This window comes from Balaenoptera acutorostrata, chromosome 1 (assembly GCF_949987535.1).
Source record: "Balaenoptera acutorostrata chromosome 1, mBalAcu1.1, whole genome shotgun sequence".
Classification (NCBI taxonomy): Eukaryota; Metazoa; Chordata; class Mammalia; order Artiodactyla; family Balaenopteridae; genus Balaenoptera; species Balaenoptera acutorostrata.
Genome location: NC_080064.1, coordinates 51,121,603 through 51,134,845, shown reverse-complemented (window position 1 = coordinate 51,134,845; position 13,243 = coordinate 51,121,603). Strand labels below are relative to the sequence as shown.

Here is a 13,243-nt window from a genome sequence, read left to right as displayed (position 1 = left end):
AAGCGGATGGAGGAGAAGGTCAAGGGGGAGGAGGAGGTCAAGAGAGAATACGGAGGTCAAGGATCTGGGAGGCCAGAGATGGTGCCGCCACCAAGAAGGCGGGGTTCGGGCTGGACAGAAGAGGATCACAGATTCGCTGAAGGTGTGGCAGTGGTGCTGGGAAGATGGTGTTCAGGTGCACAGAGGAGGAGAAGACAGTTCAGCTTGAGGGCATGCGGCATCAGAGGCTTAACCAAAGTAAAGGAAGAGGGCTTAGGAAGTTATCAGGATGCTCCCCTGACCCCCGGGGCGGGGGGGATGTAGAAGCTTCTTTCACAGGACTCTACGGAGAGCTGTCTCCCTGGGGCCAGAGGGTGCCTCTGGGAGAGGCAGGGCTAGAGGTGATCTGGGGACCAGGGGGGTGCGAAATCCTGATTGCTGTGTAGTAAATGATGAGGGATGGGGGCAGTTCAGGAGCAGAACCAAGCATTTCCAGCCCATAGATCTTCAGGTTTGTTGAAGTTATTAGTGAATATGGTAAGAATATGGATTAGGTAAAACTTGGGCCTCCAAAGATCATCCACAGATGTAGTGTGTTAAAAAAAAAATTAAAACATGTTGTATCCTATAAGGCCAGATCCCGCTTATTGAATATGGCTGATTACCCCCAGATGTTCTTTCTTAAGCTTTTGGGGGGTCATGAACCCTCTTGAGAATATGATAAAACCTACTGACCTCCCCAGAAAAAAGTCATATATAAAATAATATTATAACTAATTTCAGGAGTTCTACAAATGCCCTTATATCTACCACGGATCATTTGGTGTCTGTGGATTCCAGGTAACCCTAGTGTACTCTAGGGGCATGAATCTGCAGGAGATAAGAGCATGGCTTTTGAATTTAAAAAAAAGCTGGGATGGTATTCAGGCATTTCACCTATTTCTTGAATCAAATCCATACCTAACCTTTCCATGACTCAATTCTCATTTTAAAAATGGGAATAATAACACCATATTTTTCATTTGATAACTCCATGGATTGTCTGAAATGTTAACATGCAACAAAAATTTAAAATGTGGTCTTAGACTTGATGAAATACAGTAACATCTATTTTACAAGTCTGCTGCTGTAGACAGTGTATCTGAAGCTCATAGAAGTGTCCAGTACATGGAAGGCGTTTAGAAATGAGAGCTATTCTGGTTATTAGCTATATGCTAGGCACTCTGCTATGCTCCTTAATATCACCTCTAATTTCATGAAAAACTCAAAAACTGCATATTATTATCCCCATTTAGGATTTCTATAGTTTGCCTAAAGCCATGCAATCTGCCTTAGGGGAGGGGAAGCTGCCTCCCAATATGCATGGAAATGCCATGCAAAATTGATATTTCTGATGTTTCTAAAATCAGAGACCTGAGGGCTCATGTGATTAGCAGGCCTGAGAGGAGAGTAACACAAAGCACATTCCCTGGGAAAAGGCAAGAAGCAATCCAAACAAGAGGCACTCGCTCCAGAGGGGCTGTGACAGCCTGTCTCTCTCCCATGTGGCATTGTCAGCAGGAATTTCCCACTCGGGCTGCCCGGTTAGTTACAGGGCCTTCCCTTTCGGTGTCCCAGACGCCACTGTGTGAAACACTCCACCCTCTTTAAATGCCCCACCAAAGGGCTTTGTGCTAAAATGATTTTGTGCTCACCTTTCTGGAAAAAATGTTTTCACAGAGAAATTTAAATTAAAATTAGGCTATTCCACTGGGAATGTACAGAACCAAATGCAAATGGGGAGACTTCAAATGCAAATAGTACTTTTTAAGGGTCTATTCTGCAAAGAAAGCTATAGATGAACAGGCTATGAATAAACGGGGTGTTTGACAGGTCTTTCAATTAAGCTTGGTCAAGAGAGAATTTCACTTCATGGAGGGTTTTGCATAGTCCCAAGTTAACTTCATTACAATATCTCTAATTCCATCCCATTCTTACAAAATATCAACCATAGATATTACTACAGAGAAGAATTTGCTTAACTTTAACTTCACAACAAATAGGTGTAAAGGCAATATTCAAAGTCAATGAACACATTTTTTTTTTCAAGTTGAACATCATGGGAAAATATCTGTTGTCAGAATGCTTCATTAAAATGCACATTAAAATGCACAAATGCACTAAAAGATCAGAACACCCAGATACTTTTGCAAAACAGACTGAACTCCTCACAGTTCAACTGACTATACAACATAGCCTTATCGAAAAATCTGTCTTAAATTGCCTTCTCTTCATGGTATTATAAAGGTCATTAAAACAATGGACAGAATAAATATGATAGCTTTTAATATATGTACGGCCCATTACATACAAAATTGATTTTCCAAGTGTGTAGTACTTGGGAAAATGTAGTTGGCTTTCCCCCATCCCAGCCCTCCCCAGCCCGCAGCCTGCATTAGGCTTAACCTAATTTATACATTCTTGGACTTCTTACCAGTAAGGGGACCTCTGTGAGACAATCCTGGCTAAATTAATGATGTCGTCTAAGATGTGTCAAATCAAAACTGTTCTCAGGAATGCCTGAAGGCTTATTTCAATCATGTAGCTTTTACAAACCGATCAAAGAAAAATGCAGCATGGTAACATGGAAAGAGCAGAAGCCTAAGAGTAGACAGACAGAGGTTCAGATTCTGACTCTACCATACACTCGCTGTTTGACCCTGGCAAGCAGTGTTCCCTCTGTCTGTAAAATGAGGACGATCCCACCTACTTACTGGGTTACTCACGGGTGGGTGAAGTACCCTGTTTGGTGCCTGGCACAGAGAGTGGGTGTCAGTGAGAGGGACCAGTGATTGTCATCACAGGACGGTGCCCCTTGGCTCATCCTGTGTGGCCTCGTTCTTCGTGTCCCCCTCTTAGCACGGACTCAGAAGGAAGAGCCTCACGCACCTCTGCTTTTCCAGGATTATTTATTTTAATGCAAGTGGTTCATTCCACTGCAAGACTTTTCACACGGTGATATTAACATCAGAAAATAAAAGCTCCTCAATTATTGGGAGATTGGGATTGACATATATACACTAATATGTATAAAATAGATTAATAAGAACCTGCTGTATAAAAAGTAAATAAAATTCAAAGTAAAACAAAACAAAAACAAACAAAAAAGCTCCTCAATTCATCGTGTACCTAGTTTTATTTTAGAAAGCTGTGGGTTCAAATCCCAGCTCTGCCACTTACTAGCTGTATGAAACCGATCAAGTTAATTAACCTCATTGAGGCTTAGATTCTAATCTTCGGAAGGGGGATTATGATTCCTCCCTCATAAGGTCAAGTCAGATAACGTATGTAAAATATTTGGCATAGTTCCTGGCACATAATACCCCCAAACTATATTATTTATCGATATTATTATTATCTTTACGGTAAAGCAGGATCGCTAAATAACTGTTTTTATTACTGATGCGTATTTTTGTTCTCCATTTTCATTTTTTCATGGTAGTCAACTCCCGCCATTTTGATAGATGTCAGAATTGTCTTTTTTTGATCAAGTTACCATAAATAAAGCAGGCTGACTGATATTACTGAACTGGACAGGCTATTAAATCAATAAGATAGTTGTTTCAGGAAGATACATTCAAATTGGTCTATAAGCTAAAAAGGACTGTTTAATCTAATTGAGTTGGCCAGTTCTGCTCTCTTATTGTGTGTACGTGGTACCTGGATAAATCTAAACATAAGAAAAGCAATTTTGTTGATGACATGGATATACAGAAAAAAATGCATGTAATTCTATTATTTGAAGCAATGAGGATATGAAAGTGGTATGTGGAGAAACAGATTGAATAGCATATAAATATGTCCATATAGCATGAATAAACAAAAGTACTTTGTTTAAATAGGTATATTTCTGAAAAATAAATTTTGACTCTCAATTCAGTGAACTGATTTTCTCCTTTCTGTTGGTCCCCAATTCAATTTCCAGATCAGCTAAGCCTCACTGGATTAACTGTTATTTTGGGGTTCCTACCAGCCCTGAGATCCTGAAAGCCATGACCCACTCCCTTCAAATGCAATTTCTAACACGCACACACGTGCAAACTTTCGTGTGTGATTTCAGGGTTTAGAACCCTTCTGTAGCTCACTCATGGATCACCTCTAGACAATAAGAGTCCTTAGACAATGATGTTTGGGCTTCTAGGAGTTTGTTTTCATTTTTGATTGATCTTCAGTTTAGGAGCTTCTAACACTTTAAATTCCCCCCTTTCTCCTTCGCTAACCATCCAACCCTCTCATTTAAGCAGCTAATTATAAAAATAAACATTTTCATGCTCCAAGGAAGCTTACTATTTAAAGGAACCCCAGACTGGATCCTTTCGCAAAGTGAACAATATCATGTGTTTTATAAATCTGGACAATCTTAACGCCAGCTCTTCTTAATGCAAGCATACATGGCATCTACTTGCTTGCTTCTATTTAATGAACTTAGAAGACAAATTAGATAGATGGTAGTAAGCATGATGTTCAAAGACTTTAACTCCTTTTAGCTTTCAGCTATGTGAGGCTACTAGTAAAGCAGGTAAAGACCTTTAGCATTTCCTTCTGCACAGACAAGCATCTATTTTTGGCAAGCTCCCTAGAATCTTTGACACAAAAGCACATGATGTATCTTGGGGAGTATATGGTCTAAAGTTTGTTCATAGATCTAAGTCTCTTTAAAAATGGCATTAAATTGTCTTACGGCAATGGCTTGGACTGTGGCCAGGTAGAGAATGGCAAGATCATCGAGGTCCTGAGATAGTTTCAATCCGGTGACCTGAAGGGATGAAGAGAAGAAAAGAAGGAGATGGCGCCATGGTTAGAGATAGTTCCCATGAAACACGTTCGGATGTGTTTTCTTGCCGAAACAAGTTCATATGCAAATCCCCTTTTTGTAAGCTGAACGTGAAGTGACTACTAAATTGTTTAATCTCCAGACCTGGGAAAAAGTATCCCTTCTTCCCCCACAGAAAATGCCTTGCCTTGGATTAAAGAAAAACAAAACAAATACTATAAGGAGATTTTTTTTTTTTTAGGAGATTGTGTTTGATATTTCTTAGCATGGAATTAAATATCTTTCTTTTTTAAAAACATTATTCTTTTATTACAAACACCTATTTTCTTTGGCTTACAGAGATGAACACGTAGCAGTGGCATTCTAGTAAAAGGTGATCTTATTCCGAGTTCTGCTACTGTCAGAATTCAGTGGACCAGCATCCAGGGGGTATTCAGAGTAAAATAACATGTCTACTATAAATGTGATACCTACTAGGGGATAATTTAGAATCTGTGGTTTACCAGGGAATCCCATTAGAGTCAATCGGAACCACATGCTTATATGGAGTATGTCAATTTCTGAGAGATTCCAGAACTGAACAGGATGTTGGATTTGGGTAGTTTCAAGACTTGTTCACAGTCTCACTTTCATGTCTCCCATTCACGAAGGTGTCCTCTTGGGACATTTCTAGAGGGTGAAGACTGCTGGTTTCTTCAAGCCTAGTCTGAAGTTGGTGGGCGTCAACGCCAGAGTTCACTTTAGATTTTCATTACAAAATTAATTCACGTAACATACTTTTTCTCAGGCCCTACAGTGTATATGGTCCTGAGTTCAATGAGGAGGTGACATGCAGCCTGTACTAAAATAGGAGAGCCTAGTGGTCTACCAAAGTCCCTGTCCTTCATTGCTCCAGCCCCATTTATTATTCTCTCCAGATTCCACCCCCAGCAGGGATTAAGGGGCCAGCCTTGGCCTGTTACAGGGCACAGATACCACTCCACTACCCAAACCAGAAACCTGGGAACACTTTCCCCTGACTTTTCTCTCCCTTCCAGGATTTAATCAGTCTCCAAGTCTTATACATTTGAGCTCCAGAATCTCTTTTGAAGCCACCCCCTCTCTTTGTCCGCACTGTCACTCATCTCTTTAATTCAGGCCTCCATCGCATCCTTCCTGATTGCTGAAATAGCTCCTGATCAAATCTTCCTGTTTCTAATGGCGCTCGGCTCCTCTCTACAAGGGAGCTAGTGCTTATTCTCAAATGCAAATTGATCATGTGAAAAGTTCTCCCCCCATTGCCCTCATTCTGAAGCAGAAGCACCTTCCCTGTGTTCTCTGAGTGATTCTGCCCGGGGTCAGCCCTGCTTTCTTCGCCAGTGTCTAGTCTTTCCCGTCCTCACTTAGCATCGTGTGTTCCAGCTGTTCTGATTACTCATCTAAGTTGGCTGAAGTGGGTATTCCTAAATTCAGTAGTGCTACCTGCTGATAGGTTTTTTTTTTTTGGCAGATCATGGGCCCAGTCAGTGAGAACAAGGGCTTTGATTTGAACACACAGGAGCATGAGAGTTTTGAATGAGAAATCAGAAAGGAGTTCTAAAGATGCATGTTCCCCAGCCAATAACTCTGTGAAGGAACATCTCTCAGAAAGGTCCCTAGAGACCTAAATGTACAATAAGAATGTTAGAACTAGGAGAACACGAGCAACACAGATATCATAGAAGTTCAATTCACAGAGGAGAAAATAATTTGCTTAAGAGAGAATCCAGAGGTTCATGGAAGCCAGAACCTAGGTGTTCCAACAGACTGTGTTACTCACCACAGTATCTCCCATGCTTGCCACTGTGCCTGGCACATAGTGGCGCTAAGTTAATATTTGTTGAATGTGTAAGTGACACCTCAATGCTCCTTTTTCCTTCTGCACACCATTCTCTCTCCTAACATCCTATCCTTCTCTGTCATATTATACAATTATGAGAGGACAGTATTTACTACCTCAGCCCCTCATATATTCACAGAGGTGGAGGGGTATATTTCCTCCATGCCCCAAGGGAGAAAAACACTGGACCATCACTTCTAGTTGCTTACTGCATGCTCTTCCCCCTCCCCCAAACTCCACACTTACCCTTCCTCATCAGAGGAGTGGCTTGTACGAGAATGGAGTAAAAGTAGTCACCCTACTTATATGTAGCGTATATGGAGTCTTATATGTAGCTTATATGGAGTCTTTGTGTGAATTAGAAAAAGGTGCTCCCTCCAGGTGGACTAAATGCAAAAGGCATCCCGTCTGGAAGAGTGAATTTTAAAAAGGAGCAGAGTGGACAGGATTTCAGCCCTGCCCTAAGCCCCCCTCAGCTGAATGCCCCGTGTCAGCAACTAGCCCCACGGTGTGCACTGGTCCTGGGTAAAGATCACTAGTCATAAATGGTCTCTCTTTAACTCGTCTCCAAAACTCGCTTGGCCTCAACAGCATCTCTGTTGGTGGTCTGTTGGGAAAGTTGATTGGGCCACAGTTTAGAGCTCTCCTCCAGAGCCAGCCCAGAAGGTAGGCTGCCTCTGGCCTCCTCTCGCTGGTCATCAGTGAGATGCGAATCAAGCTGTGACCCTCCACGTGGTTGGGTGTGTATCTGCTTGGCAGACACACGTCCATCCACAGGAGGGTCCCGAGTGCCAAAGGCGGATAAACTGTGATGGGGGTAGGGGAGGAATTTGACTTTTTATATAAGATGCATTCTCCTATTAATTTATTAGGAACCCCAGGGCTCTGTATTGACAATAACTGGCTCTGATATTCTTCTCAATTAGTAAGAACCCATAAGAGAGGAGGGGTAAAATATCACTAGATTTTGCTTCCTTAATCCCAGCAAATATGCATGAGAACTTCCCCAAAGTATTGATATTCAAGCAAAAAGATGTCATGGCCCTTCTCTAAATTTCTAGTGCCTTCAGAGCTTCAAAGTCATAGGAAGAAAAGAGAAGATAGCTTCTTTTCTTCAGAAATTGAGAATGAGATAATCAGTGTAAATGAGCACTAAATTTAACTCTTGAGCTTGCTTACTAGTAGCTATGGCAAAAAAGGGACATATAATGGATGACATAGCCTTTCTTTTATGACAAATGAAACATACCTATGCTTCAAGAGAGACAAAATTATTCCTGGGAAGAATTTCTAGATGGAATTTATTACATGGACTACCATATGGAAGGTATTCAGTATCGAAAGGGAATAAGTAAGCAAACATGGCTCTCCCATAGCTATTTCCAACATTCCCTCACCACTAACACCAGAGCCAGGGGGTTGAAATGTGACTCAGTGAAAGACACCTCTCTAAACTGTGAAATTACTATGGTCCAGGATCCCTATTTCCTTGACATCTTACCTGATTTGCAAATGGAGACACTAGAAGGGCAGATGATCATTTGATTCTCTCTCAAGTATCAGGAATCCCAGCCCCACCTTGACAAAAATCAAATGGCATTCAGCCCAAGATGGAACTTTCTAAGGAGTGCCGGCCATGTGGACCACTCAGGAGGCTACAGAGGACCCTCAGGGAGCTGTCATGGTGTATGAAGGTGGGAGTGCCCTGAGAATGTCAGGGATGTCCTGGGAGAGGTGCAGCTTTGTAACCAGTGAGAAAGCTGGGATGGGCCAGAGAAGCCTATACCCTTGGCTGAAGGCTGAATGGCTCTATCAGTAAGAAAAAGTGGGAAGGAAGCATAAGTGGAAGGAATTTGTTTATAGATGTGCGCGTGTCTCTTTCGAATGCTTGGCCGAGAGAGTGAAATGTGTGGGGAAGCCCCACGGAGAGCTGCAATGGTAAGCACAGTTTATTTATTTTGGTTATTGTGAAAAGAGGACTGTAATAGAAAACACTCATAGTTAATATTTAGAGGTGTGTGAAAGCGGCATATGGTGGCCAAAGAGATACGAACTGCAATGGATAATTTCAACCTCCTAGATAATGATTATAAAATGTTTATGTAAATACTATTGGGATTTCTGAGCTCAGAAGAGAAGTGTAGGTGAATAGAAAGACGATATGCTCTGGAGTAAGACACCTGGCTTTACATCTCAACATTCCCTCTAATTGCTTGCAGGACAGTGTGAGTTTTGTAACCACTCTGAGGCTCATTTTTTTTTTTTAATCTGTAAAATAGGAATAATAATACTTCAAGGTGCTTAATGATTCAATGAGTTATCGTTTGCACAGCGTCTTACTTTTTCAGCAAGCTGTACCAAATCGACAAGAGCTAGACACTTGTAGTGCTTAATAAATGTTCATTCTCTTTCCTTTTCTCTTAATAATGTTCACTGCCTTTCTCTTGAATTGCAATGAGGGGCTCAATCCCATTCATTAATTGGGATACAGCAATAAAGAATCTCCTGCAACATGCTGTGGGTACTGTCAGGGTATTAGCGATGGGGACTGAAGACCAGTGGTTGTACAGGGTGGGGAACGTAGGGTAGAAAGTGTGCTGGCCGTCAGCATCAGGATCGTATGAGAAAGGTCTGGACGTCTAGGAGTGTGGAGAAGCAGCGTGCCCCTGATGAGCACCCAGGAGTAGGACAGTGGGAGACTCACTTGCAAGGACTCCTTGGAGAAGCCTTAGTCCTTATCAACCTACACACTTCCATTTACTCTGTGAACAGGAAAGACAGATGATCTTCATCCTGGACTTCAGATTAAATCCTGCTGCCACTTGGCAGCTGTGCGAATTTAGGCACATCTCTTAACTCTTTCCCGGGATCTGAGTTGAAGGCAGATTTCCTGTGATCCAACTCCTAATTGACTGAACTTTTGGTGTGGGCCCAGAATTTTGCATTTTTAACAAGGTCTTAATGCACAATAAATTGTAGAAATGATTGCCCTAAACCTTGGTATTGTGAATTATAGGTCCATATGCCCTGGAGTAGTTGAGATTATAAACAAATATATCAGTAATTTAGTTAGCTAAGTTTTTCCCTTCTTAGTTGTTAAAAGAATTTAAGTAGTTATATATGTTGCTAAGAAAAAAAAAAAAAAGGCTTAGAAATAGATCTCAAGGGGTTTCTAAAGATTACAAAAGACAAGAAAACAGGATTCCCTGTCCTGAGATTTTCTAGGTCATCAGAGCTTGAGGGGGTATCCAAGGCTCAAGGGAATTGACTGAAAGTTTTTCAGAACACAAAGGGGCAAAAAAATGCTGTTTGTTTAGTCAATAATGCAGGAGGCGCTGATGACCGGACAGCAAGGAAATGAGGAGGATCAGAGAAAGATTTCTGGAAAACCTCTGGATAGAGGCCAGGGACTGGAGAACAGGTCTGAGATAGTCAGCAGCCTGGAAGAGAAAGGGGGACAAATTTCCCTGAAAATATTTATAGGTATCAGTATCAGGAATGGACACTGACACGTGGCATTGCCGAAAACTCACCCAGAAATGGGAAATGCACATAAATGTGTTAACACAATGTCGTAGGCAGAATTCTAAAGATGCTTCCCCCTCCCCCAAGGTTCCCATACCCTGATTACTCAATCAAACACTAATCTGGGCACTGCTGTAAAGGGACTTTGCAGGTGGAACTAGTTACTAGCCAGTTGACCTTAAAATAGGGAGATTATCCTGGATTATCCAGTCGGGCACAATGTAATCACATAAGCTCTTAAAAGCAGAAGAGGAAGACAAAAGAGTCAGTCAAGAGATACAGTAGAAGAATAAAGCAGGAGAGATGAGGTAGAAGTGGAAATCAGAGAGACTCAAAGCATGGGAAGGACCTGATCCACCACTTCTGGCTTTGACGATGGAGGAAGGGGGCAGTGAGCCAAGGAATGTGGGTGGCCTCTCGAAGCTGAGGATCCCTGGCTGACAGTCAGCCAGGAAACAGGCACCTCTGTCCTACAACTGCACGGAGCTGAATTTGGCCAACAACTTGAGGAAGTTTGATAGCAGATTATTCCCAGAGCCTCCAGATAAAAGCCCTTGGTTCTGGTCTTGTGAAAACAGGAGCAGAGAAACCAGTTGAGCCAGCTTGGGCTTCTGACTTACAGAATTGTGAGATAATAAATTTAAGCCTCTAAGTTTGTGGTATTTTATTATAGCAGCAACAGACAGTAATACACATACAACGACTGGATGATGGATTGACATTCTTCCTCACAACTTTATTCTATTGGTGAACTCTACACCAGGTGACACCAGTCCATTTGCTGTTTCCCAGATGTACCAGGCATCTCACACTTCGGTCTGCCTTGCTTCTGATGCTCTAAATCTAAGTCATTTTAACACACGTTTGCACCAGTGTAACCAAGGCTGTTTTGGTCAACTGCCCTGGTCCACACTTGCTGTCATCTAACCCTGTCTTGGACTTACACACCAACTTGGATCCCATCCTTGGTTCTCTGGCCTTAATTCTTTCTCATTATTTATCTCCTGGGGTCTTCCTGGCAGACTTCCACCTGATTCACTCCTCAGTCTTTTTTTAAAAGAGTTGTTTTGATGTGGACCATTTTTAAAAAGTCTTTATTGAATTTGTTACAATATTGCTTCTTCTTTTTTTTTTTTTTTTTGGTTTTTTTGGCCACGAGGCATGTGGGATCTTAGCTCCCTGACCAGGGATCGAACCCACACCCCCTGCCCTGGAAGGTGAAGTCTTAACCACTGGACCGCCAGGGAGGTCCCACTCCTCAGTCTTTTATCATTATACACTACCTTGGGAAGGGCCCCTGTCCACAGTCCACACCACCCCTCTCACCCCCAGTTTTATTTGTTGTTTGGTTTATACAGCAAAGATAAAAAGCACTAAAAAAGAAAAGTCTGATTCTGTAATGCAAAATCATTTTTTTAAAAATCACTAAAATGAGGCAGAAATATTTCAGACATACTGAAAACAGAGCAGAAGGAATGCCAAAAATATAAAGATCTAGTTTTTCATATTTGAATTTTTTTCCTCTCAGAGAATGTCAGTGACCTCGGTTTGAACTGACTGGGTTCTACTACCACTTCTGGTCTTTTCTCCTCTGAGTAAATTACTTAGACTCTCTGACCCTCAGATTCTCCATTCCTTTCAATGCAGTAACTACACTGTCTTGCAGGGTTGTAAGGGAAGTTGGTGATGATGCTTGGAAAGCATCTACCACGGTGTTTGGTACATCACGTTCCCTGAAAAAACAGCACGTATTACAAATCACAATACCAGTTGGTAAATTAGTTGCTTCAATAAAAAAATACATTATCCAAAACCAGTTAAGCGATACTGAGGATATTAAGTTTCATTATAGGATTCAATTTTTCATAGGGAAAAACAATATGTAAAAAACGGTACATAAAAACAGCATTATATCATAACAAAAACATCAACAAACTCATATCAAAGAGTCCATGTGTTTCCAAGGCTAAAAATATATCACTCAAAGGCTGCTTAATTGGCCCATGAGCTTCCAGCTCCATCATCCATCTCCCCATCGGAGGAAGCCACAGGGATACAGCCCCTGACTTCTCCTGAGCTCTTGCAAATACTCATCCGAGTCGCTGACTCCACCGCATCTGACTCTGTTTAGTGATGCCTGTCTCTAGCTGGGAGTCACTCTGGGAACTGGCTAAGATCTCTTAACGCTTCTTTCCTGACTCTCTCCCAGTTTTCCACATGCACGTTGCTTTGTGCTTGCTTTGAAGAACGCTTGGAACAGCACTCAACCTCTCTAGCAGTTTGAGCAGCATATGGCCTTATGTTAGAAATCACAGCTCTTCAAAGAACCAGAAAATAACTTTCCGTTCTGGGTAGTGTTGTACTTGCAAAGTGAAGCAGGAAAAACACGTTTCAACCAATTGGTGAATATGGTGTGTTCTCACGGCCTGATATATCTCTGAGGTAATTTATTTCTTTGAGTGGGCATTTCAGGAAAAGAACTTTTCAAAAAGCACCACCATAACAAAGAGGTCATATTAATTTGAGAATAAAAACTGGTCATGTACACAAGGAGGCAAGGACTCTTTCACAACTCCTACAGCTCTAGCTGTCTCGTAAGGTGGACCAAAGTTGAGCTGCTTACTGTGTTGCTGAGGAAACTGAGGGCCAAGAACTTAAATACTTAAGTAGAGAAGACTAATCTCTACACCTGTATGAAACTTGGTTCCTGTGATGGACCAAGTGATTGTTCAGCTTCTCTAGCTGATTGTTCATGGCTGGTGACCTCCGTGACTGGTAGGCCCCACTGGTCCTGGGACTAAGGTGGACGGCTCATGATTGGCTGCCCGGGATTCAAAGGCCATCTTGTAAACATGCAAGTAAGGGCCACTCAGCAGGAGCTACAGATTCAAAAGCAGCTGCTGTTGCTGTCTGTCCGCTGTGTGACAGTCTCTCCGTTTGATTCTGACAACGACCCTGCGCCGCACCCGCTTACTGATGAGCAGACAGACCTCACAGAGCTAACCTCAGAGGTCACGCGACTGGCACATTTCCAAGCCAGGATGCCAATACAGGTCTGGCTTCAAATC

At 42.0% G+C, this 13,243-nt stretch overlaps 1 protein-coding gene across 12 annotated transcripts in view; it reads right to left on the bottom strand.

Annotated features, from left to right (window-relative positions):
• FGGY (FGGY carbohydrate kinase domain containing) overlaps positions 1 to 13,243 on the bottom strand; it is a 434,091-nt gene that overhangs the window by 95,886 nt on the left and 324,962 nt on the right. For all 12 annotated transcript variants that reach the window (XM_057531672.1, XM_057531675.1, XM_057531680.1 and 9 more), the window contains one exon: positions 4,700 to 4,774. In XM_057531672.1, coding sequence (XP_057387655.1) covers positions 4,700 to 4,774 — 75 coding nt within the window. The remainder of the gene's footprint in view (positions 1 to 4,699; positions 4,775 to 13,243) is intronic.